Here is a 22313-nt window from a genome sequence, read left to right as displayed (position 1 = left end):
GCTAACGAGGAGGGTTTCTTCAAAATTCGAAGTGAACTGTCCATTTCAAAGTGGGATTCATTGAACAATTTTTTTTTTTAACTAACCGAGTGTCCGGGCCAGCTTGCGCGCTTCACGACTAATCTCAAGGAGGACTACCACAGCAACCTACCGCCATGGTCCCCAGTTAAATCATGAGAAAAACCCAAAAGGGGAATCGAACCCGTGACGTGCGCCTAACCCACATTTCACGTGCTCATCCTTACCACTTAGGCAACCCATGGGTGGGTCTCATTGAACAACTTACAAGATTGAAAAGATATATAGAATAGGAAAATAATTGTCTTACTATGAGACTTTTATTTATATATAATATGAAAAGTTGTCTTACACCTTTTATTTTTATATATATAATATAAAAAAAAAGTTATTATTCACTTTTATTTATTTATAATATAAATTAAAAGTAAAATATAAGTATTTTGTTTTAGTATTAAATCAGATACTAACAAATTGGATGTATCTACATCCGAATTTGTATCTAAAATCTATTCGAATACTTAGAATATATTTGAATTCAAATTCGAATTTTTGACTCTCTGTCGAGAGGCCTAACTCTACATATCTTCATGAACTTGTAAAGTTTGATTACTCTTTAATTAGTTGCTTTCAATCGCATCTCAATGAAAAACATATACGGTTCTTATGCACTTTCACGTTAGGAAGGTGTGATATTAGGTACAAAGTCGAGGTCAATTTAGCATTATCGTCGTTCAAAACCCACTTGAGTGACCAGACAAAAAGAGCGGGGCTTTCTTACTTTACACGTGTTGCACAAGCCAGATAAGTATTTTATATTTAATTTGTTGTCAGCATCTCCCTCCATCATCCTAAGAAATTTCTGGTTCAAATCTCAGCCAATCCGAATCCTGAACCTCAACCTCACACAAATTTTTCTTTACGTGGTGGGACCCATTCAAGTTTCAACAAACCCCAATCAAGCGATGGTAAATTGGTAAGTGTATTTTGATGTTCCCTGCACACCAACAACTTCATCACCTCCCTTTCTCTTAATTTTCAATCTCAAAATCTTCAATTGGGTTTCTTTGATTCTCAATTTTCTCTACTGGGTTTGCTTCAAGCACCCATTTCATCAACACCCCAATTCTTGAATTCTTGCTAGTTCTCACTTCTCAGAGACAAAAAGACAAACATAAATATGGCATCTATGTGGTCTCATTCTTTAATCCCCGAGATGACGATGGAGAATTATGTTCTTCTTCACAATGGAAACCTTAGTCGACCTAGATTCACATTTTCTGCTATTCGAGGAAGAAATTTTCCTGGTTCTGGTCTAAACGGTTCAAATTTTGGGCTTCCAAAGGTTTTTAATGGAGAAACGTTTGCAAGATTGACTTCTAATTATGAGAAAATGATAAATGGGGGTAGCACAAGGCAGCCATGGAGGAGTAAGTGTTTGAGAGCGATGAGTAAGAATGCCGCCGAAGGGGAGGATGGTGATCAAGGGGAGGATAGACTTGAGGCTACAATTGAAAAGAGCAAGAAGGTTCTAGCCATGCAAAGAGAACTACTTCAACAAGTATTTTTCTATTTTTATAATCTCTACATGTGTTCTCTTGTTCTTATGTATCTTTTTTCTTTTTGACTCATAATAAAGAAAACTTTATTTAGTTAAAGGGGCATATTACAAAGGAAAGTTAACTTCAGAAAAATCATGAAATAAAAAAAAAGGAAGCTTGTTTGGATCCTTATTTATTTAGTTTTCTATTTTTGTAAGTTTTCTAATTTGATTTCTTGTTATTTTAGAGAGTTTTCATTCTAAGTTAGTGGGAGTCTAATTAGGTTTTAGAGGTAAATTGGGACCATTCTATTTTACAGTTGTAGCCAAAGTTGGGAAGTAATTGTGTTGGATCATTATATATAGGTGGAAAAATCTTATTATAAAGCAAGCAATATTAAGAAATTCATATCTTCCTCTTTTCGGTAAAGTATCTAATTTTCTTCTTGATCTAAGAACTTAACAAAATTACACCAGCATCAGTGAATCACCATGGAGAAACTCTCTAAAAATATCCATTGTGACTAGGGTGTGAGGGACCCAATTGTTAAGAGGGAATTTTGCACCAAAAACTAGTGAGAGAGAGGAAAAGATTTTGACCTCTTAACTTCTTTAAAGGGAGTTTGTATACCTTTGCTTCACAATAAAGACGATTGAATAATCATCCAAAAGTTTCAATAACATTTTTATACCCATTTATATTCTCTTAACTAATATGTAATAATAGAATCGTAGCTAATGCATTTGTGATAATGTAAGAGTAGCCCCGATATGTGATAAACAAATGGAAAGTCGATTGAGCTTGTTTTGTCATGTGTAACAAAGGTCGATAACAGCCTGAGTTAGAAGAAATGTATAAGTTAAAGATTTTATATGAGTGACAAGAATGCCAAAAAGAATGTTAGATTGAAGTAAGTGAGAGCGGATATGAATACACTTGAATTAACAAAAGACACGGCTTTAGACAGAATTAACTGGCCGATTAGTGAACCCTGTTCTTTTGTCTTCTAGAAATATCATTTCAATTTTATTTTTAATCCTTGACAGTTAGTATCTGGCATTGAATATTTTTGCTTCAACTTCTTCATTGTTGTGCAGATAGCGGAAAGAAGGGAACTTGTTTCATCTATAAAAAATAGTATTATCAACACTGACGAGGATACGGATTCTTATAGTGAGACTGAAAACTCTTTCCCAAATCTTGATCTTGCTTCGACTGGTGAAAGTGATACTGATGATACCAATGGAGAATATACTACTGGAATTCTTTCTGGTAGTTATGCCTCTTCAACTGCAGTTGATAGACCTATTGATGCTAGTGGAGATTTTAGTGAAGGTGAGAAGAAACCTGGAAGAAACTTACCACTTGAAAATGTTTCCTGATGGATTTACCCAAACAATCTAAAGAAATGAGTTCTGAGGCAGTTCAGACAGAGGTAGTGCCGTATTTTCTTTCGAAAACCTCTGAAGACTTTGGTCTAGGAGATAAGAACCTTGAGGAGCTGAGAAAATCAAGTTTAGAGGATGTGACAAGTGAAGCTAAGGGAGCTCCGAGGAAAAAGACATAAGACCCCCTCCATTGGCTGGGGCTAATGTCATGAATATCATATTGGTGGCTGCAGAATGCACCCCTTGGTCTAAAACAGGTATTGCTACTGGAAACCCTCGAATGGATTTCAAATATGTGAAGTTAACAACATTATTAAGGACAATTTACTCACTGGATACAAGGTCTTGTATTCTAATTATGTATTTTTATAAACACAATAAAATAGAAGGAAAAAAAAAAAAAAAAAAGCTCCATTTCGTATGTGATTGAGAATCTGATTTTTGTTGAGTTCTCTTAGGTGGGCTTGGAGATGTTGCTGGGGCTTTACCGAAGGCTTTGGCTCGGCGTGGACACAGAGTTATGGTAATCTTATTTTAGTACAACTGAACATGGGTAGCAGTAAATTGCAGAGACCTATTTTTCTCAAAAATAGCAGTTTCAAGACAACCGGAAAAAAAAAAATGACTCAGCAAACTGAAATACTAATTCTTGCATTTCCTAACATATCCATAAATTTATATATTGTACCCATGTCAACATGATACGACATTAACTATGCTGCATAAACTCTAGTTTTTCTCTAGTGATCTTTAGAATCGACATCACTCCACCAAGTTTCTTTCTCATAGTGGCTTTTCTCTTTAGATTCCTCAAGAACCACTCTCACCAATCTTTTAATATAGTTGACCATTTCATCCCACGTCACCATCATTTACTAGATCATGATGAATAGTATTTTAAGGATTTTGTAAAGTCCAATGGTTCATTAATATCAACCTTCAGAAGCTAAATCTACACTTAGCTCTATAAGATTAAAATGAAATGCTTGGTATCAACATGTTGGATGGGTTATCCATATCCTTGTCTTGGTTTCAGGTCCATGTTGGTATCTATATCTGGCCATCTAAGACTCAGTCGATGTTTAGAGAACTCACTAGACAGGCTTTGAATTATTTTAATTTTCCTGCTAAAGAACTTAGGAGCACTTATGAATTCCACGGTTTAGTTGAACTGGCACAAACTATGTTTTCCTTTTTAAGGTCGTGGCACCACGTTATGGTAACTATGCCGAACTTCAAGAAACAGGAGTGCGCAAGATGTATAAGGTGGCTGGGCAGGTATGTGGCAGTTAGCTATATTTTGGCTTCTTCAGAAGTACGTTATTGAAATAATTATAACTTCGATGTGATTGAGTGAGAAAACTCAATTTTGCAGAGTGTGGAGGTAACTTACTTTCAAGTCTACATTGATGGTGTGGATTTTGTTTTCATCGACTGCCATATGTTTCGCTATATCGAAAATAATATATATGGCGGTCAGCGAGTGGTAAGACCTTGTACATCTTTTGGTGGCCTTTTCCATAAATACACAATCATATTCCTTTAATTTTTCGTATGTAAATTAAAGTTTGATTTACTATTGTACGGCATGGGGGTCGTACACGTACTTGTCATCACATAACTGTAGATATCAGGGGTCATACTTTTGGCTTGTATTTACAGGGACCCACCTTTTGACTGGTTTTACTAAAGGAATGTCTTAAGTCAAATCTTTCTCCATCAAATGACCTTTGACCATCTGATATGTATTGTCTTGTTTTCTGGAATGTTTTCTGTATTTCTGTGACTATCCAAAACAATGTGATAGATTCCACAGTTATGATCGAGTTTTGATTCCCTTCCACATGTCTTCATGTATTCTACCTTCTTTGTATGTATTTTCTGTTTGCCCATTTGTTGGCTTTCTCATTTTCACTAATCTTTGATTTCTCATTGAATGCAGGATATTCTAAAGCGCATGGTTTTGTTCTGTAAGGCAGCTGTTGAGGTATAATTCTGGACCAAAATATAAAGAGAAAAATTCAAGAAGTTGAATATGTATATCAGTTGCCAGACCTTCAACCCAGGGAAACCTGCTATACTGTCATTATCATCATAGTCTATGCCTTAACTCATCTATCGAGGATTGTCATGCATTTATTACTTATGTGTAATGACATGTATGTTATATCACAACTCTGCTCATATTGATACAAATATGACATAAAAAATTCATTTTCTGATAAAACATAAAATAGAAAACTTACAAGTTCGGTGGGCCATAAGGACAGTCTCCCAACAGTACTGTGTATGTGCTCATACATGCATGGAACCGACCCATCAGTAAATGGGCCCCACACAGGTGGTAATAGAAAACATCCATTATATCGAATTTATTTCAGTGGCTATAAGAAAATGGCCAAGAATAATGTCTACTGAACAGATTGGGTAAATTTAAAGGATGTTAAACATCCTTTACATTGAGTTCTTCTCAACAATAACCAGACCTGGCCAGGCCAATTTTTGGATAGTATATTGTAGGTGGGATCCATGAAATGGTGAGTCCCACCAACCGCATATGTACCATTCATACTGCCATTCTGTTGTTATGCCTTCTTCATATAATTCTATTGGTGGACCTTTATTTTTCACATGACAGGTTTCTAATTTTCCTGTATATTAAAAGTATCATAGATTAGATAGTAGCGTATAAAAGTGAGAATAAAAGCAATTTCTAGTGTTATGCACTGACTAAACATTTTGGAGATTAAAAAAATACCTTCAATCCAACTGTTGCACACTGTTTTCATAATGCAGAAGACTGGCACGAGAACCAAGCTCTATAAAAATATAGCCAAAATAAGGGCACAATATAAGCTAATGTCTACCACTATAACAGCATTGACACATGTTTTACAAACCTAGTTGCATTCCTATTCAAAAGAACAAAAAAAAAATAAAAACTAAATAAGACAAGGGATAATTGATACTTTTTTTTTTATTTTTATAAGTGTAATATATTGATGAGAAAAGGGAGAACAAAGAACAAGGAGGCCGAGGAAGCCTCTCAAAGAAAAACAAAACAGAAAAGAGCTAAAACATTAATGATTATATAAAGAGTTGTATCTAAAAATAAAGTCATCAAAAGTAATCCCCGCGAACTCTATGTTTTGCTTTGACCAAAGGTACAAAAAGCCCATGAACTCCAAGAACCTGTCGTGAGAGCTTCTCATCTTATTGTTGAACACCCTGTTATTCCTCTCGTTCCACACCCCCCAAGCAATAGCTGAGGGAAGTTTAGCTCAAAGGAATCCTAATTTGGAATTGAAAGTATTATGGCCCACTCTACCAACAACGAGGAGAACTTACAAAGAAAGACCCATTGAATACGGAATAGACCAAGGAATTTTGACAAAAATTATATGTGAAAAAGAGCAATGAATTAAAATGTGATCAACAGATTCTCCATCCTTCATGCAAAGGAGACAACAATTAGGTGAGATCTAACCCCGAACAATCAAGATATCCATTGTAAGAATTTTCCCAATGGAGACCAACCAAACAAAAAAGGAGACTTTAGATGGAATAAACTTTGATCAAATGATGGACCCCAAGGGGGATCACTCGGCAAAAGGAGTTAGCCACTTAAAGAAAGACTTGACAGAGAATCTCAAGTCCTTGGCCCTCATCCATTCCCCTCTATCCTGCTCACTTCCGTTGAGATCAAACGAATGCTGGAGATCAAGAAAAGATGTCACCTCTGGTAGCTCCCAATAATTGAAGAAGGGATAATTGATCAAATGTTGGTATTTTGATATATTCTAAGTGAGGCTATGGTAAGTTTGTGAAATTGACTTTTAATCTTTCCTACTGGCATCTAAAGTTGAGAAGCTAGTTTTTCAGGTGCCATGGTATGTTCCATGTGGTGGAGTCTGCTACGGAGACGGGAATTTGGTTTTCATTGCAAATGATTGGCACACTGCACTGCTACCGGTGTATCTTAAGGCATATTATCGTGACAATGGATTGATGAATTACACTCGGTCCATTCTTGTCATCCATAACATAGCACACCAGGTTTGTTCATAAGCTTTTAGTGTTCTGTTTTTTACAATCTAGTGCAGATCCATGCTAGGAAACAACTACTAATCTTAGATTTTAAATCCCTCTACTATTTTGCCATGTTGATAGTAGTTTGTTTACTTCACCAATTCGAACACCCATAACAAAATACTAAGTTTACAAGCCAATTCTAGCAAATTGAACACCCCTTTTTCACCTCAATTTTTTGGGTGCTTTATAAAAGAGAGAGTTAGCCCCTAATTCGATACCTGATAATCCCCAATTACCCAACTAGGCCTTCATATTAGTTTTAACCATTTTTTCCAGCTGTATATACATTAATCAATATTTCTGATCCAGGGTCGTGGTCCAGTGGCCGACTTTTCCTACGTAGATCTACCGGAACACTACATAGACCTTTTCAAATTGTATGACCCAGTCGGCGGGGAGCACTTTAATATCTTTGCAGCTGGTCTCAAAACATCAGACCGAATAGTTACTGTGAGCCATGGCTATGCCTGGGAGCTGAGAACATCGCAAGGTGGTTGGGGTCTGCATGAGATCATAAATGCGAGTGATTGGAAACTGAGAGGCATTGTGAATGGGATTGATACAAAAGAGTGGAACCCACAATCAGATGTTCACCTAACCTATGATGGCTACAGCAATTACTCCTTGGAAACCCTTCAGTCTGGTAAGTCCCAATGCAAAGCAGCTCTACAGAAGGAACTTGGTCTGCCTGTTCGGGATGATGTCCCTCTGATTGGCTTCATAGGAAGACTCGACAACCAGAAAGGCATCGATCTCATTGCCGAGGCCATACCTTGGATGGTGGATCAGGATGTTCAGCTGGTCATGTTGGGCAGTGGTAGACCAGACTTGGAGAAACTTCTAAGGCAATTTGAGAGCCAATACCATGACAAGATTAGGGGATGGGTTGGGTTTTCTGTGAAGATGGCTCATCGGATAACTGCTGGTGCAGACATCTTACTCATGCCCTCGAGGTTTGAGCCTTGCGGACTAAACCAGCTCTACGCAATGAGTTACGGGACCGTCCCTGTCGTCCATGCTGTTGGAGGCCTGAGGGATACTGTGCAGCCATTCGATCCGTATAATGAATCTGGGTTTGGGTGGACATTTGATAGAGCTGAGGCAAATAGGTTGATGCACGCATTGGGAAATTGCTTACTCACGTATCGGGAGTATAAGACCAGTTGGGAAGGTATCCAGAGACGAGGTATGATGCAAGACCTCAGTTGGGATAAAGCTGCTCAGAATTATGAGGAAGTCCTCGTTGCTGCCAAGTATCAATGGTGATTCTTGGCATACATGAGACAAGTATTTTTTTTCTCCTTTTTTTCTTCGGTTAGGCCAGATCTATGTTTTGAGTTACCTTTGGTATATTTGGGGCTATCTATCTTTGAAATGTCAGTTGCCCGACTAACTTTGTTGGGAGTAAGAAGCTTCCTATGCCATTTTTCTGGTACATATTGTTCAGCTCTTCTGTTTTTCACTTTCTTGCTATTTTGAGTTTGCATATGAATAAAGGGATCAACTTCGGCATTTCTAACTTATTGGAACTGTTTACTGTTTATCTTAAGTACAGTCTCTCATTAACAGATTCAACCTTTTTTTTTTTTTTTTTTCCGCTTATCGTGGGTATCCCACGGACGCACACACACCACCCCCTCAGAATGTCCTATGTGCAACTGGTTGAGTAGAGGGTCAACCGGACCTAAAGGGTGGGCCCAAGGAATTCATAGCTTCGTGGGGTTTCAAATACTTGACCTACCCTTCTTGAGGAGCTTATCAAGGCTTGACTTGCCACTAGGCCAACCCCTTGGGGTTATTAACAGATTCAACCTAAGTGGCTTTGAGAGAGGTGAAAACCTCCACCTGAGCTCTTTGCCCTATATATCGGAGTTGAAATCACTGCCCTTTGCATTACTTGCTGCTGTAATGATGTTTCAAAAACTCTTGGAAGGCTTCACCTCATTTAACATCAGATGATAAATCTTCTCAAAATATCCAAATAATGGATATAATATAATAGTCAAACAGACATTCGGATCAAACTTACTACTAAATTTATAAAATTACGAGTATCTCTTTAAATAATTTTACTAAATTGGATCATCAATTTGTCAAAAAGTTAGGGGGTACTTAGGGAAGAAATCCCTCTCTCTTCTGCCTGGACCCCGATAGTTTGTATGATCCTCGAGATACTAGTAGTAAATCTCGAGAATCCTACGAAGCCAAAGTGATGCAGGCACCGACGTTCCTCATCCAATAGGAAACATCCATGTGTTAATTATGACACGCGTTGGTCATGGACACCTGGCGTCGGGCTCGTCAAACGAAGCAGATTCTAGATCTTTCCACAACTTTCCTGCGGGCGCTTCTACAGTTCTACTACCCTTTATGTTTCCTCTCTCTGTAATCTCTCTCTCTCTCTCTCTCTGTGAGATTGGATTTCTTCTTCGCTGCTTTCATCCATAGATTCAGATTCAGAGTCTAAAACTTCGTTTATGGAGCAACTCATAAGTACAAGAAACAGAGACCACTCTGTAGTTCTCCCTCTAATCTTAGGCTTCTCGAGCTCCTCAAGAAGAGATTCTCAAAACTCAGATCAAGAACCTGGTCCGACCCACGAAGGAATCATCCTCATCAACCCATTGACACAAGGTATGATTGTAATAGAGAGTAATCGAAGCTTGGATGATCTGTTTCGCGAGTTATTAAACAAGGAAGGACTGCCACCAGCTTCGAAGAAATCGATTGAGGCGATGCCAAAGGTGGAGATTACAGATGAAGATAGAGATGGGGAGTGTTCGATTTGCTTGGAAGGGTGGGAGATTGGTGGGGAAGTGAAGGAGATGCCTTGTAAGCATAAGTATCACTCGAATTGTATAGAAAAGTGGTTGGGGATTCATGGGTCTTGCCCTGTTTGTAGGTTTAAGATGCCTTTTGATGATGAGGAGTCCAAGAAGAGTAGTAGTGGTGGAGGTGAAGAAGAAGAAGAAAGGACGAGAACTTGGGTGGGTTTTTCGTTTAATAGTAATAATAGTAGGAGAGATTCAAATTCAACAACTTCAAGTAATTCTGATTCTTCTTCAAGCCCTAGCCAAGAAGATGTTGGTAACGTTAATGGGTCAGCAAATAATGAAGATATTTGAAGGAATTTATAGAATTTTTTTTTCTTTATGTGCATAGAGGTTAAGAGAATATGTTTTTTTTCTTTCTTCTAATAAGGTGGTTGTTTTCTTTTTCTTATATTTTTTTTCATCTTTTATGTTTCTTTTGGATGGGATTTTGTTCATATTGTTGGAAGGGTTATGAGATATGTTTTCCTACACATATTTAAGAAGAGAAGAGGAAAGAGAATTTGGAGGAAATGTTGTTAAAATTGGTTTCTCACTTAAAAAAAAAAAAAAAGTTTTAGGTTTTAGTTAAATTCTCAAATAATTACAAAAGTTTTTTATATTTTCGAAACGTTACAAAATCATCACGTAATATTTACGATTTGATAATATTTTGCCAACATTATCTGGTGGTCGCAATACTTTCAATATTTTTTAAAACCAAACCCCATACCCCATATCCTTAATATAAATAAATAAAATAATTTATTTTATTTATATTAGAATTATAATGTTGCGTTTTGAGCATCTGGGTTGTTGGATATGGAAAGCAAATGATCTAGTGTATTTTTTCAGGAAGGAAATATCAAATTATAGGTGGGAATTCCCTATAACAGTCTTAATCAAATGAAGTCTGTCTAAATCAAATGAGTTGTGTAAATCAAATGAGTTGTGATGAGTGCACGTGATTTTGGTACGCGGCAAAGGCACGTAAGCATAGATCTTTTTCATCGGGATACATATGAAAAAGATGTGCGATTCTGTGACTTTGCCACATCAGCCGTGTACCTAATCACGTGTATTCATCATTATTCTAATCAAATTATATTGTATTGAATGACTTAAATATTTGCACTCACTCTTTCTGCACAGTGCATCACTTTAAAGGGGCAAATTAGAAGAAAAAAAATTGGGTACGCGGAGTGTTTCAAAATTTGTTGGGAGTTGCATGGGGTAAGTGGGTGCAAGTAGCCCAGTCCAAATTGTTTTTTTTTTTTTTTGATAGGTACAATATATTGAAAAGGGAAAATAAGATAGAGCGAGACCGAGAAAATCTCATGAGAAACAACAAAGAAAAGAAACTATAATCTCAAAGATTACATAAAGAGTGACATCTAAATACAAAATCATCAAAAGAAATTCTTCCAAACTCTATGTTTTGGTTAGACCAAAAGTATAAATAATCCGAGATCTCCAAGAAAGTTGCATAAAAACTACTAGTCTTTCAAGACCCCCCAAGCGATAGTCGAAAGAAGTATAGTCCACAAAATTCGTTTTCTGGTGTGGAAAGCATTACTGGTCCACTCTACTAACAACGAGGAGAACTTACGGGAAAAAACCCAATAAATACAGAATAAACCGAGGAAAATTGACCAAATATTATATAAAAAAATGAATAATGAATTAAAATATGATCAACAGATTTCCCATCTCTCAAGCAAAGGGAATAACAATTGGGAGTAGTCTAATCCCCCATAATCAAATTATCCAATGTAAGAATCCTACCAAGAGAAGCTAGTCAAACAAAAAAAGATATTTTAGCAAACCATATTTTTAGATTCTATATTCAATTGCAAAATTATGCGATTGATTGTAATTGTGTAAGCACAGCATCCAAATACTTATTTTACGATTGATACCATGGTTTTAAAACTCATTTGAGATTCGGTTGACTTGTTTGAGGCAATCGTTTGGGTTGAGATATTTGAATGTGAATCCCCCGTCAATTTGTTTCATACAATATATGAGATGACTCGTCTAATATTTTGTAAATCTCAACCCAGTTATTTTTTATTTTATTTTTTTAATTATTTCAATACATGCGTATTTCATGAAGATTTCCCTATTTTCTTGTGTATCTATGTAAAGTTGTCTCTTCATAAATTATCCATTTAATATTAAAACTTAGATATACAAAGGAGGAGATTACAATGTTAATGTCCATGGGCCTAACTCAACCTAAAAATCATGGTCAATAAATGGACGGTTGCCTTCTCCTTATATACCGCACGGATTGGACTCCGATAGGCGATGTGGGACTATCGTTCTAACATATTCAAAGTCAGTCACATGTGTGACAATCAGTGATTGTGATAAATAACCTAGTATCGTTTTTTATTTTATTTTTATTTTACTCATATCATTAATTTTAATGATAATTGATTTGGTTATTTTTATTATTTATACTATATAATGACCATTAATCACAGCATAAGTAATGCAATAGCCAATAGTAGTTTATTAAGAAGTTTTAAAAAGATACAAGGTAATCCATGTGCAATGCACGTACATTTTACTATATGGAATGATGGGCATGGTTTTAAATCTCGTCTAAGACCAAGATGACTCGTCCAATGCATCTCGGTATCATCCACCAACGAGACGGATAGACAAGTCAAATGTATCGGAAAACTCATCCAAGACGAGATGTCAAAATGAGTACTAAAACCATGAAGATGGGTCATTCACAATGGATATCTCACTCAGTTGTTCCGAGCCCGACATGACTTGCCTGCATCATCTGATTCTTTAATAAGTTTAGAACCATGAATTACACACGAGGATAGAGATGGGAAGTATTTGAATTTGCCCGGAAAAGTGGGAGATTGGTGAAGGGAAGGAGATGCCATGCAATCACAATTATTACATGAATTATATAGGTAGGCCATTTGGAGATTCATGGCTCTTAACCTGTTTGCACGTTTGAGATGCCCCGTTGATGGTTGATGCGTGGAATGCTAGAAGAGTAGTAGTGGTGGTGAAGAAGATAAAGAGTGAGAAGAGTTGAGAGGGAGATTTGGGTGTCTTTCTTTTAATAGAAGCAATAGTAGGAGAGATTCAAATTCAACAATTTCAAGTGTTTCTTCCTCTTAATATTCTTCAGGCCTTAAGAGGACAATTGAGCTAATTAATATCAAGCTTTACATTATATAACTTCTCTCATCTTAAAACAATCAGCCTTAATATATGCACACATATACAACCTTCATATTCTAAACAATATAAGATGCTTTAATTAATAGCTAGCCAAGTTCATACTCTATAAAATTCTATATACCATAGCTTTCAAAGCTTCAAACCCATCTTATATAAGTATCTTAAGAGAAGGTCTCACACATCAAATTGCTTCAAGGACTCATCTAAAAGCTCAGCCTTCCCACTCCCCACCACTGTTCAAGTCTATTTCTTTCTTATCTGAATCCATTTCGCTTTGATAATACTTCCTGTTGAGATCAATCTCCTCCAATAATCCAAACTTCCGTAACCGATCAATGGGTTTCTCTTGATGGGTTTGTGATCTCTTAGTTGATGAGTTATCAACACAAGTCTCATCAGAGATGGTGCTCCAACTTCTCTTTCTCCCTGCAATTCTGTTACACTCATTGACGGCGTCTCTACTCTGTACCTTTTGATATTTCTCATCTTTTCTTCCAGAGCTTTCGGAAGACGTTAATGAACTATCCAAGGAGCAATCTGTACTTATCGTCGATCTCTTCTTCCTAAAAACTATTGAGCTAAAGTCACCCATTTCTGTCAACCCCAATAGAGAAGAACTCGGGCACCCCGTGTCCACCATGAAGACCAACTCGGAGACTTCGTCTTTCACAACTTCGAGTTCCATGGGAGAACAATTATACCCCACTAATGTTTCTTGAGCTTTCTTTAGTATCGATTGCAAATAATTCCCTTGAGCTTTGATTCGCAACTGCAAATGTCTCTGCACCTAAAGAAGAAAATATTGTTGATAGGTAATCATCGGTCTTAGCTAAGTCAATTAGAAGTTCAAAATTGAAATGGGTTTGTGATTTTACCTCGATCTGTTCATGGAGTTTCTTCTGCACCTCGATTTGCATCTGTAGAGCTTGAGATACCTTAAAGCTTCTGAGAGACAGAATTCTTGATTACTACATATCTTTCTTATTAAAATAATGCGAGAAATTAATCAAACCAAATAACGGAACTAATTGCCGCCTCTTACTCATTAATCTGTGTGCAAGTTTTACTCATGATTTCCCCATTGATTTCATCATCTCGAAGCTCACTCTCATTGTAATTTATGTCTGTGGAATCTGTTATAAAGCCCCATAAGATCCAATTGAGAGAAACACTCAAGAAATCTATTCTGGACTAGTAATCTCACCTTCACATTCATTGTCGTCGCATATTTCTGATTGTTGGTTCATCCCAAGCCTGTATTTCTGCAATGAAAAACATTGACACACTTCAAAAAATAATCCTTTTACGTGCTTTCGATTGTAATAATAGATGAAACATGATTCTTCATAAATGGAAAATGCCTGTAAATGGCTCTTGAGGTGGTACAAAGTCAGTCCAGGAATACCCATAACCCCCACTAAACTCTTTGGTGTTGCCTCTGCTCAAATTAAAACAATAAAATGGATTCAAACTTCAAGGAAAGATATTAAACTTTACAAAGAAGAAAGGATGATCTTAGAAAGCCTATAAACTTACTGTCTGCCCCTCCAAGTTGAGTAACCGCTTCGATGAATCGTTGGTGAAGATCTGGTGTCCATTTTAGTCTGGGCTTCGCATCAGTGGTTAGAACCAAACCCATGTCTTGGTTTTGCATTCTCTGCAGACCCATTTGTTTTTGTGCATTAGAAACACATAAAAATGGTTTTTTGATTATTAAAGCTCTGTTTCAATGGTGTGGTAGACTGGTAGCTTTAGCTCTCTTTTATAATTTGGGGTAGTTCATGGTTGTCCTATCCAGTGTTCTCAACCCATGTATGAAAACAAAGGTGGGTTGTGTTAAAGAATAAATGCAATGGCCTGTGTTCTTCCTTTCTCCCATCTCCCATTCCATATTCTCCTTTTTCAATTTTTTTTCTTCTTTGACTTGAAAAGGGAGGAGAGATTCTCTGATGCAGAAAACACACAGAAAGTAACACTGTTTAATTGAGTCTCAAAAGGAGAGAAAAGAGGAAAAATGTATAAATCAATTTTTTTTTCTTGATGTTTCACCATTTCACTCTCCTTTCACTTTGTTTGATCCACTCCTTCAATTGGGAGCCCCACCATTATGAATAATGGTTGCAACTTTTCTCCTACAGTGAGAAGCTTTGAAGGGAAATTAATGGGTGTGATTTATTTGATTTTTGTGAATGAAAGATAAAATCAAACAAGTTTCCTTTGTTTTTTGAGGAGGGTGTGGAGTGGTTGGCAGATTCTTTTTGTTCTTTCTGGGATGGGGGAGCCAAAGAATCTAGAACTTAGATCTTAAGCAAAATTATCCTACTTAAATTAATCTAATAAATACTAGAGTCGATTTCTTTAAATTTAAGTTCAAATTTCTATTCTTTTCTTGGAAAGGGTACTAGATGAAGTACCATTTCAGTAACTTACTGGAGGCCCGAGTGGAATAGAATATCGATGCGCGGCTTAGCACTCTCTTGTGCCATAAATTGACTTGATCAAAACCATCAGATCTATCACATTCTTATGGTTGGTTTGATGATGACCGGTCTAGATAAGTTCATAAGATTAGATGGTTATGATGAAGTGGTGTGGATGATTTTTTGGTGCGAAAATATCATAGGTAGGACCCACAAATACTGAATCCAATCCAACATCTATGGTTGTATGGTCTTCTTATAGGTCAAAAATGCCAACTATAGATCATCTTGGATAATAATCAGTTTTATTTCTCTCTGAAACCATGAAAAAGGTTTTGCTACAAGAAAAAAACCCATCATCTAAATCAGAGTGAATCCAAAACTTCATTACTAATTAAATGCATTTTAGATTCAACTTTAGAATCTAAGCGAAAAGAAGGGTTTATTCATGTTTATCAAAAACCAATATATAGGGGGGGGGGGGGGAGAAATTTTAATAACAATCCCTTAGACTTGGGCGCGACATATGCACCATGGAAATGAGCTACGGCCTATCGGTCCTCCCAATATCTACACAGACACCTACCTCACAATGTCACATACAGTTTCTGGTTTCAACAGTTTTGTCGAACATGAACAATTAGAATTTACCTGTATAAAGTTTTAGGATCATCATAAAAGTCAAACAAGATTATATTCCAAAGGGAGTTGTAGCTTTTAGCCTGTCACCCATGTCTGAACAGAACTAAAGGAGAGAAAATAAGGGCAACAATGGCAAACAACAAATCAGAAAAGTTGATTAGATCAGATCGGATCGATCGATGTCTTCCTTGGGTTGCATTCATGAGTTTGATCACTGGAATCAGAATTCATTGATCGCTCTTCGAAGTGTTTCCATCTTAGTGCCATATGTTCAGTTGGTCTGTTGCATTAAGGAACACTAAACAATGATTCAATGTTGAAAAAGATCCTATACTAGTAGTTATTAAAACTAGCTTCAAAAAGGGTAAGGCCGACATTTTCCTCATTGCAAAGATAAATTACCATTTCAAATGCACTATTTGCTGGTTTTCAACCAACATAACTTTTTAATATAAACTATCCTTTATTTACTTTACAGCCTAATTACAAAGAAGGGATCAGGCCTGCTGTCAGGTTTTCTTTTTTAGGGACAGGGGATATCATCATTAGAATCTGATAATTTTGGAGGTCTTCTAGTATTTCATACTATATATAGTTGGGTTCGACAGTTCTTGGCCAAATATGGTATAATTTTTTGTTTGTTATTTTTTCTCTTTTTTCATTGTTAGCTGACATTTCAACAATGAAGGTTAGTCGGGACCATGTAATGAATCCCACCTAGAAGACTCACGATCCAGAACGGTGTCCCATTCCTATAAAAGCATTAGGTGTCTACATGGCACATTTTTATTGGAGTTTAAACACCAACTAAGGCGTGCCACATAGACACCTAACCTATTTTATAGGAACGGGACACCATATTGGATCATTGAGTCTTAAAAAAAAGGGACCCAATTAAATGATCCCAACCATCTTATCTTTCTCATTCTTGCAGATTATTAGAAACTATACAATAAACCAGGAAAACAAACATTCATAGTTCAGATGGTGACCACAATTATCAAATTTATTCAACTATTGACCAAAATATTATGCTTGTGGACCCATCATCCCCAAGCAGGAAGGATGGGGCATCACCCCCTCTTCTCAAGCAAGTTCTCCATTTGTCTTGAATTTGTGTATTATGTAGGTTGGGTCAATCATTTCTGGCTGTCATTTCTTATTGTGAACTCATATAGAAGAATCTAACTATTGAGGGAGATGTCTACATCTGTGGGCCAAACGTTTGAAAAAACTAAAAAAGGATAGTAGTTGAAGTACCTTTCTCTTTAATCTGCTGTTGTACTTCCAGCTGCTTTCTTGCTTTAATATATTCCAAAACAAGTAAAAGAGATTCTAGGTATGATGCTGAACCAACCCTGGCACGTTTAGGTTAGTTGGAGGTCTTGGGAATCAATGGTCATATGAGCAATCCATTGAATTAAAAGTTGTAAACAAAGGCATCCACCATCAATTATTATTCTCCAAGGGACCCATTAGAGGTGATCTAACAAATCCAAAAGCATTGAAAGAAAGATGAGTAGAATATGGCCTCAGGAATCACGAAAAGAGCGAAAAAATAAAGGACCTAATCAGCATCCCACCCAAAAAAAGATAATTCAAATACACGATTGCAATTTTATTGAGGGCATATATAGCCACTAAATGAAAATGACGTGAGCAATGTGTCACTCAAAATAATAGTTGTCTATCTATATATTTATGTGTATGATTGTGTATGTGTGTGAAAGAAAGAAAGAAAGAAACAATCAAGCATGAAATACCTCCCTAAAATAACAGTTTCAGACATTTTTCAGCATTATAATATAATATTTTAGCTATATTCAAAACATGAGTTTTTTTTTTTATTTAAATTAATAATAAGGAAAGAAAGATATGAAGAGTAAAGGAAAACATTTCTATGCACCATAATACTAGATTTCTAATATCAAATCATGGTTGTGTTTAACCTAACCCTCAATAGAAATTCAAATAAATAAAAGGTGACACTACCTTACGTGTTAGGATGTATCAACGTGTGTTCGAATGTCAACCCATGCCCAACACAGCAAAAATCCACTGTAAAATCCCAAAATTGCCATGTCCTTGTTGCAGTTCAACAGATGAAAAAAATGCAAACATATTCAACGAGGTCATATATGATGGACTTGAGGTCCATAACCTACAATTACCATACAAATACCAATCAACTAATTGACTCCGATGTTCAATCAGAGTGCCACCTTTTGGATGGGGCATAACACAAGAAATCAGACTGACCTAAAAGTCCGAACATCAATTGTTTAGATAGTCAAGTTGGTCTATTTTTGGGCTATGGGCAGCAAATCAATTCCTTGGGACAACCCTCCAGGATCCTATTGACCCTCTACTCAACCACTTGGACGTAGGACTTTCCGAGGGGGCAGTGCGTGTGACCATGGGATTAGTCGCATCTGAAGGGTGAGGATACCCACAATAAGAAAAGAAAAAAAATTGAACAGTCCAGACCTATGAGTTGGTATGCATGCTTATGTGTGCGATTTTTTGGTTTATAGTATTTCAAATATAGATAATCCATACAAGATTCAATTATTTCTTCAGCAAGACAATGAATGCTAAATTTTCCTAATTGTAATGTTCAAGGCCTGATACCTGTATGAGACTCAATACGTTTGTTCATCCCTAAAACTAAAGAGACGAAAACAAGGACAAAATAGAATAACTAAGAAATATTTTTCACAAACTGGGGTAACAAGTCGTACTCTTTTCTATTTAAAAGTCTCTTGGTTGAGAGGAGGAAAGTAACAAGTCTCAAGAAAATTAAATCAGTAGTGTTTAGGGAGTCACACCACAAAAATACTACAAATATATTCTTAACTTAGAAGATCAAGATACTAAAAATAGCAGAAAGTGAATTTAACTAAAGGTAGTACAGCCAGAATCTTTGTAGCAGTAGTTGCTGGTAGGACCAAGATGAGGTCTGGAAGTGCAATGGGAACTTTAACTTGGTTGTTGTGAGTTAGGAGCAATTGTACTGGGTGAGATTCTTCCAACTATGACAAGAAAAGACAATACGAAGAGATTCTCTCTACCCTAGCAATAAATGAGGTTACTTCGTTGTCACAAAGGAAAGTGGCCAAGAATATCAATTCCAAGATACCTCACAAGCATCATGATTTCAACCAAAGACTACTATTTGTTACGAATATCTCTTTAAACTCAGGTCAATCAAAGAAGTTAAGGCTATAATTAGTAGGAAATATTCTCAATGACAATGATGCATAATGCCATCCTCTCTGAGGATCTAGTTTTTTTTTTCCCCCCTTTTTGATTATAAGAAAATAGGTTAATTTTGGAACCAGTTCATAATATATAGAAGCATCTTTAGGAAGAAATTCTCTTTAATCATCAAAAAAATCTTTAGGAACATACAGTTGAGTTCAACCAATTTGATCAATCAACAGACCTCCTTGATCAGATTCTCAAGGTCTAGAATTCTCAAATATCAACTCTCAAAAATTAAGTCTTTGGCACAAAGCAGATGCCAGCACTACATTCGTTTGGTGATAAGTAATTTATTTTTGGGTTAGATTTTTTTTTTTTTTTAAACTAAATTCTTTGTTTGATTGGACTTAAACAATAGTGCCATAATGAATCTATGCATGACTTAACTTCTACGAATTTAAGCTTTAATTTGGGTTTGAGAAAGGCGTTATCCTATTATTATCAGAACATATATTAGTGCAAAACCAACTCTTCTTCTGTATAGTAGGTATAAGAACTGGTTTACATATTTTAAGTCATTTAGTTTCAATTAACCAAATCTTATTCATTAGTTTATTTACTTAAAGAACAAAAGTCAAAGATTAAATAAATTAATCTTAATTTGCATGCCTGACCATAGAATGTAATTTACAACCTAAATAAAATAAAATAAATCAGTAATCAAGAGAATACTACAGAGATGAAGAAAGGAAGAAATGATGCTTATATTCCAACAAAGACAAGATATGGAAGCATGAAGGATTTAACGAAAACTTCAAGAGAACACAAAATAATAGAATAATTAGAAATAAAAAAGACCCAACGCTTTTATTTCTTTCATAAACAATCCTTACAAAAGTATTGCTATCCACTTATTTGAACACAGTATACTAAAGAGGAGATCAAGCTTATGAGCATTTTTCTTCAATTACAAATTATGTTCCCCTACTTTTTAATGTTCCAAAGCTTTTTCAGTCCCAAAATTTCCATTCTACCAATGGTCCACCCCCTCCAAATTCCTAAGCTCAGCTTCTAATTCTCTGTAGTGATCTTGAAACAATTGAAGAAACACCTTCCCACCTCCATCTTTCACTCAAGAATAACTTGAATTTCTCATACATCCCTCAGTTTCAAGCTGGGTATCAAACTCTTTCACCTTATGATGAAGTCCATGGAAATTTGGGTTCCTACATTTCCTACTTATGCACTTAAAAATCCCTCAAACAAAGAATATGCCAAGTCCTAGAGACATATACATCATAGAATCTCAATGTTGAACCTACTAATTTCCAAAATTACATGGAAGAACCACTTAATATAGGAAAAAAATCAAAAACCCTTGAAGCACTAATAACAGCAATCAAGATCACCACATATACTACAACCATCTGAGGTTATCAAAAGGAGAAACCTTTAGGGTGTTTGGTGAATTAGGTTCCTTTCTGTTCCTTTGGAGATGATGATTCTGCTTTGAATTAGAAGATGGTTCAGTTGAAGTCAAAGAATTCTCCTTGTTTATATGGTGATCGAATGGTATCGAGCAACGGAAATAGACCATCTGGAGAGAATCCAAAATGAGAAGAAAAAAAAACCGAATTTTGATGAAAACCCAGTAATCTAAACCCGAAAGCACAACAAACCCATTAATTAAAAGTTTGAAATCATGGGAGAAAATTGAGTGCACCTGTTGGTCAAATCTTGATGAAAATGAGACGTTTCTATTGGGTTTCTTGAGCAAAAATCGATTTTGTGCTTGAAATGTGCTAAAATCGATTATCTACTGATTTCATGAAACTCGTTTTTAAGCTAAAAAAGGGTGGTTTTGGAGGGGCGCGAAAATAGCAATAATAATAAGGGCAATTTAGACATACTTTTCCATGTTATAGTAAGAGAAACTTTCTCCTTGCTAACTTGGTAAGATTTTCAGCCTTCGTAAGGCTCGTTTTGCTTAAATGAATTATCAAATCAGCAATCAAACACAACAGCCCTCTAATGTTTCAAAAAACTTAAAAAAATAAATCAAAAAATAATTTCTTTTAAACTTGACCCAAGTTTTTTGAAAATGAATGGCTACTGAATTTTCACATAACTCTCAAACTTAAAAATGAAATTAAACGGTCTAAAATTTAAAATTTAAAATTTAAAATTTTTTTTCAAAATTCATAGATTTTTTTCCTTTACAACCCTAAAGCATCCGTGAGACCAAGGACCCTTACTAACTTAGGAAAGCTAGGTGGATTATTTTGGTAAATATTTGAGATACAGGTTCCTTTGTATCTTCAAACAGATGACATACATTTGACCATGGTCACTTGAAAGAGACCAATAATACATAACCCAAATGCCCTTTTCTTAAGCCTCCTCCCAAAGCCCTTAGATTTGTTCCCCAAACAATACACCATCTTTAATCACTTCTAAGTCTTGATCAATTAAAAAAAAGAAAAAATTTAGGGTAAAAGCTTTATTTATTAGGCAATTCTTAATTATGTTGTTAATCATTTTTCTCAACCAAAAAAAAAAAAAAAATTCTCAGAAACTCATCATCTTCAACTCTTTATTAACTTATTTGGCAAAGTCATTCAATATATAAAAAAATTCTTAAATTTATACTCATTGATTTAAATGGCCCAATAATAAAGAAAATGCAAGTAATTTAAGAATTAGTGATGTTCTTGTCAACAAAATCCAATTTTGGGAAGAGAAAATGAAGGGATTTTGGCAATAGGTCAATGACAAGACTATTTGGGCCATTTTCCATTGCTTGAAGACCATGGTCAAGGGGTGTGTCATCGATTTGAAAATGTAGGATATCTGAATATTTACTAAAACGGTAAAACCTTGAGGAATGTATTTAAATGACCCTAATAATAATTGTATCGTCCGAGTCCGATTTGAGCCATCTCAGTACACATGCATAAACCATTTTTCATTGTTTATCACCTA

At 35.8% G+C, this 22313-nt stretch overlaps 3 protein-coding genes across 13 annotated transcripts; 2 read left to right on the top strand and 1 right to left on the bottom strand.

Moving 5' to 3' along the window:
- Positions 1 to 841: 841 nt before the first annotated feature.
- On the top strand, positions 842 to 8562 carry SS2 (starch synthase 2). Its single transcript, XM_086448508.1, is given in 10 exon segments — positions 842 to 1579; positions 2657 to 2927; positions 2930 to 3099; positions 3102 to 3204; positions 3406 to 3470; positions 4148 to 4225; positions 4323 to 4433; positions 4890 to 4934; positions 6830 to 7003; positions 7349 to 8562. Coding segments are annotated over 10 exon segments (2355 nt in total). The 5' UTR covers positions 842 to 1198; the 3' UTR covers positions 8306 to 8562.
- An 851-nt stretch (positions 8563 to 9413) lies between these two features.
- LOC147399095 (E3 ubiquitin-protein ligase MPSR1-like) lies at positions 9414 to 10345 on the top strand. Its single transcript, XM_086448521.1, has one exon. It carries the CDS (start codon positions 9517 to 9519, stop codon positions 10162 to 10164), a length of 648 nt encoding a protein of 215 aa, XP_086304647.1. The 5' UTR covers positions 9414 to 9516; the 3' UTR covers positions 10165 to 10345.
- A 2626-nt stretch (positions 10346 to 12971) lies between these two features.
- Positions 12972 to 21231, bottom strand: LOC147399094 (myb family transcription factor PHL8-like). Of its 11 annotated transcripts, none has more exons than XM_086448512.1 (8): positions 21055 to 21214; positions 20782 to 20928; positions 14602 to 14722; positions 14427 to 14503; positions 14270 to 14327; positions 14108 to 14198; positions 13941 to 14010; positions 13028 to 13852 (listed from the first exon to the last, which is right to left on the bottom strand). In XM_086448512.1, exons 2-8 carry the CDS (start codon positions 20926 to 20928, stop codon positions 13277 to 13279), a joined length of 1140 nt encoding a protein of 379 aa, XP_086304638.1. In that variant the 5' UTR covers positions 21055 to 21214; the 3' UTR covers positions 13028 to 13276. The 11 variants fall into 11 exon arrangements, with proteins under 11 accessions (XP_086304636.1, XP_086304637.1, XP_086304638.1 ...); XM_086448513.1 differs by having other exon boundaries at positions 14108 to 14189; XM_086448519.1 differs by lacking the exon at positions 21055 to 21214 and adding exons at positions 16137 to 16407; positions 17388 to 17474 and having other exon boundaries at positions 14270 to 14503; positions 20782 to 20923.
- Positions 21232 to 22313: the final 1082 nt, after the last annotated feature.

This window comes from Akebia trifoliata, chromosome 7 (assembly GCF_017979445.1).
Source record: "Akebia trifoliata isolate Shusen 1 chromosome 7, ASM1797944v1, whole genome shotgun sequence".
Lineage (NCBI taxonomy): Eukaryota > Viridiplantae > Streptophyta > Magnoliopsida > Ranunculales > Lardizabalaceae > Akebia > Akebia trifoliata.
This window is presented reverse-complemented; position numbering and strand designations above follow the sequence as displayed.

Bases quoted from the DNA above. Each gene is read 5' to 3' on its own strand.
- LOC147399095 (XM_086448521.1), top strand. From the start codon at position 9,517: ATGGAGCAACTCATAAGTACAAGAAACAGAGACCACTCTGTAGTTCTC.
- LOC147399094 (XM_086448509.1), bottom strand. From the start codon at position 20,928: ATGGTCTATTTCCGTTGCTCGATACCATTCGATCACCATATAAACAAG. The intron at 14,723-20,781 runs GTTTCTCCTTTT...ATGGGTCTGCAG, and splicing joins ATTCACCAAACACCCTAAAG to AGAATGCAAAACCAAGACAT. The intron at 14,504-14,601 runs GTAAGTTTATAG...TAATTTGAGCAG, and splicing joins TCAACTTGGAGGGGCAGACA to AGGCAACACCAAAGAGTTTA.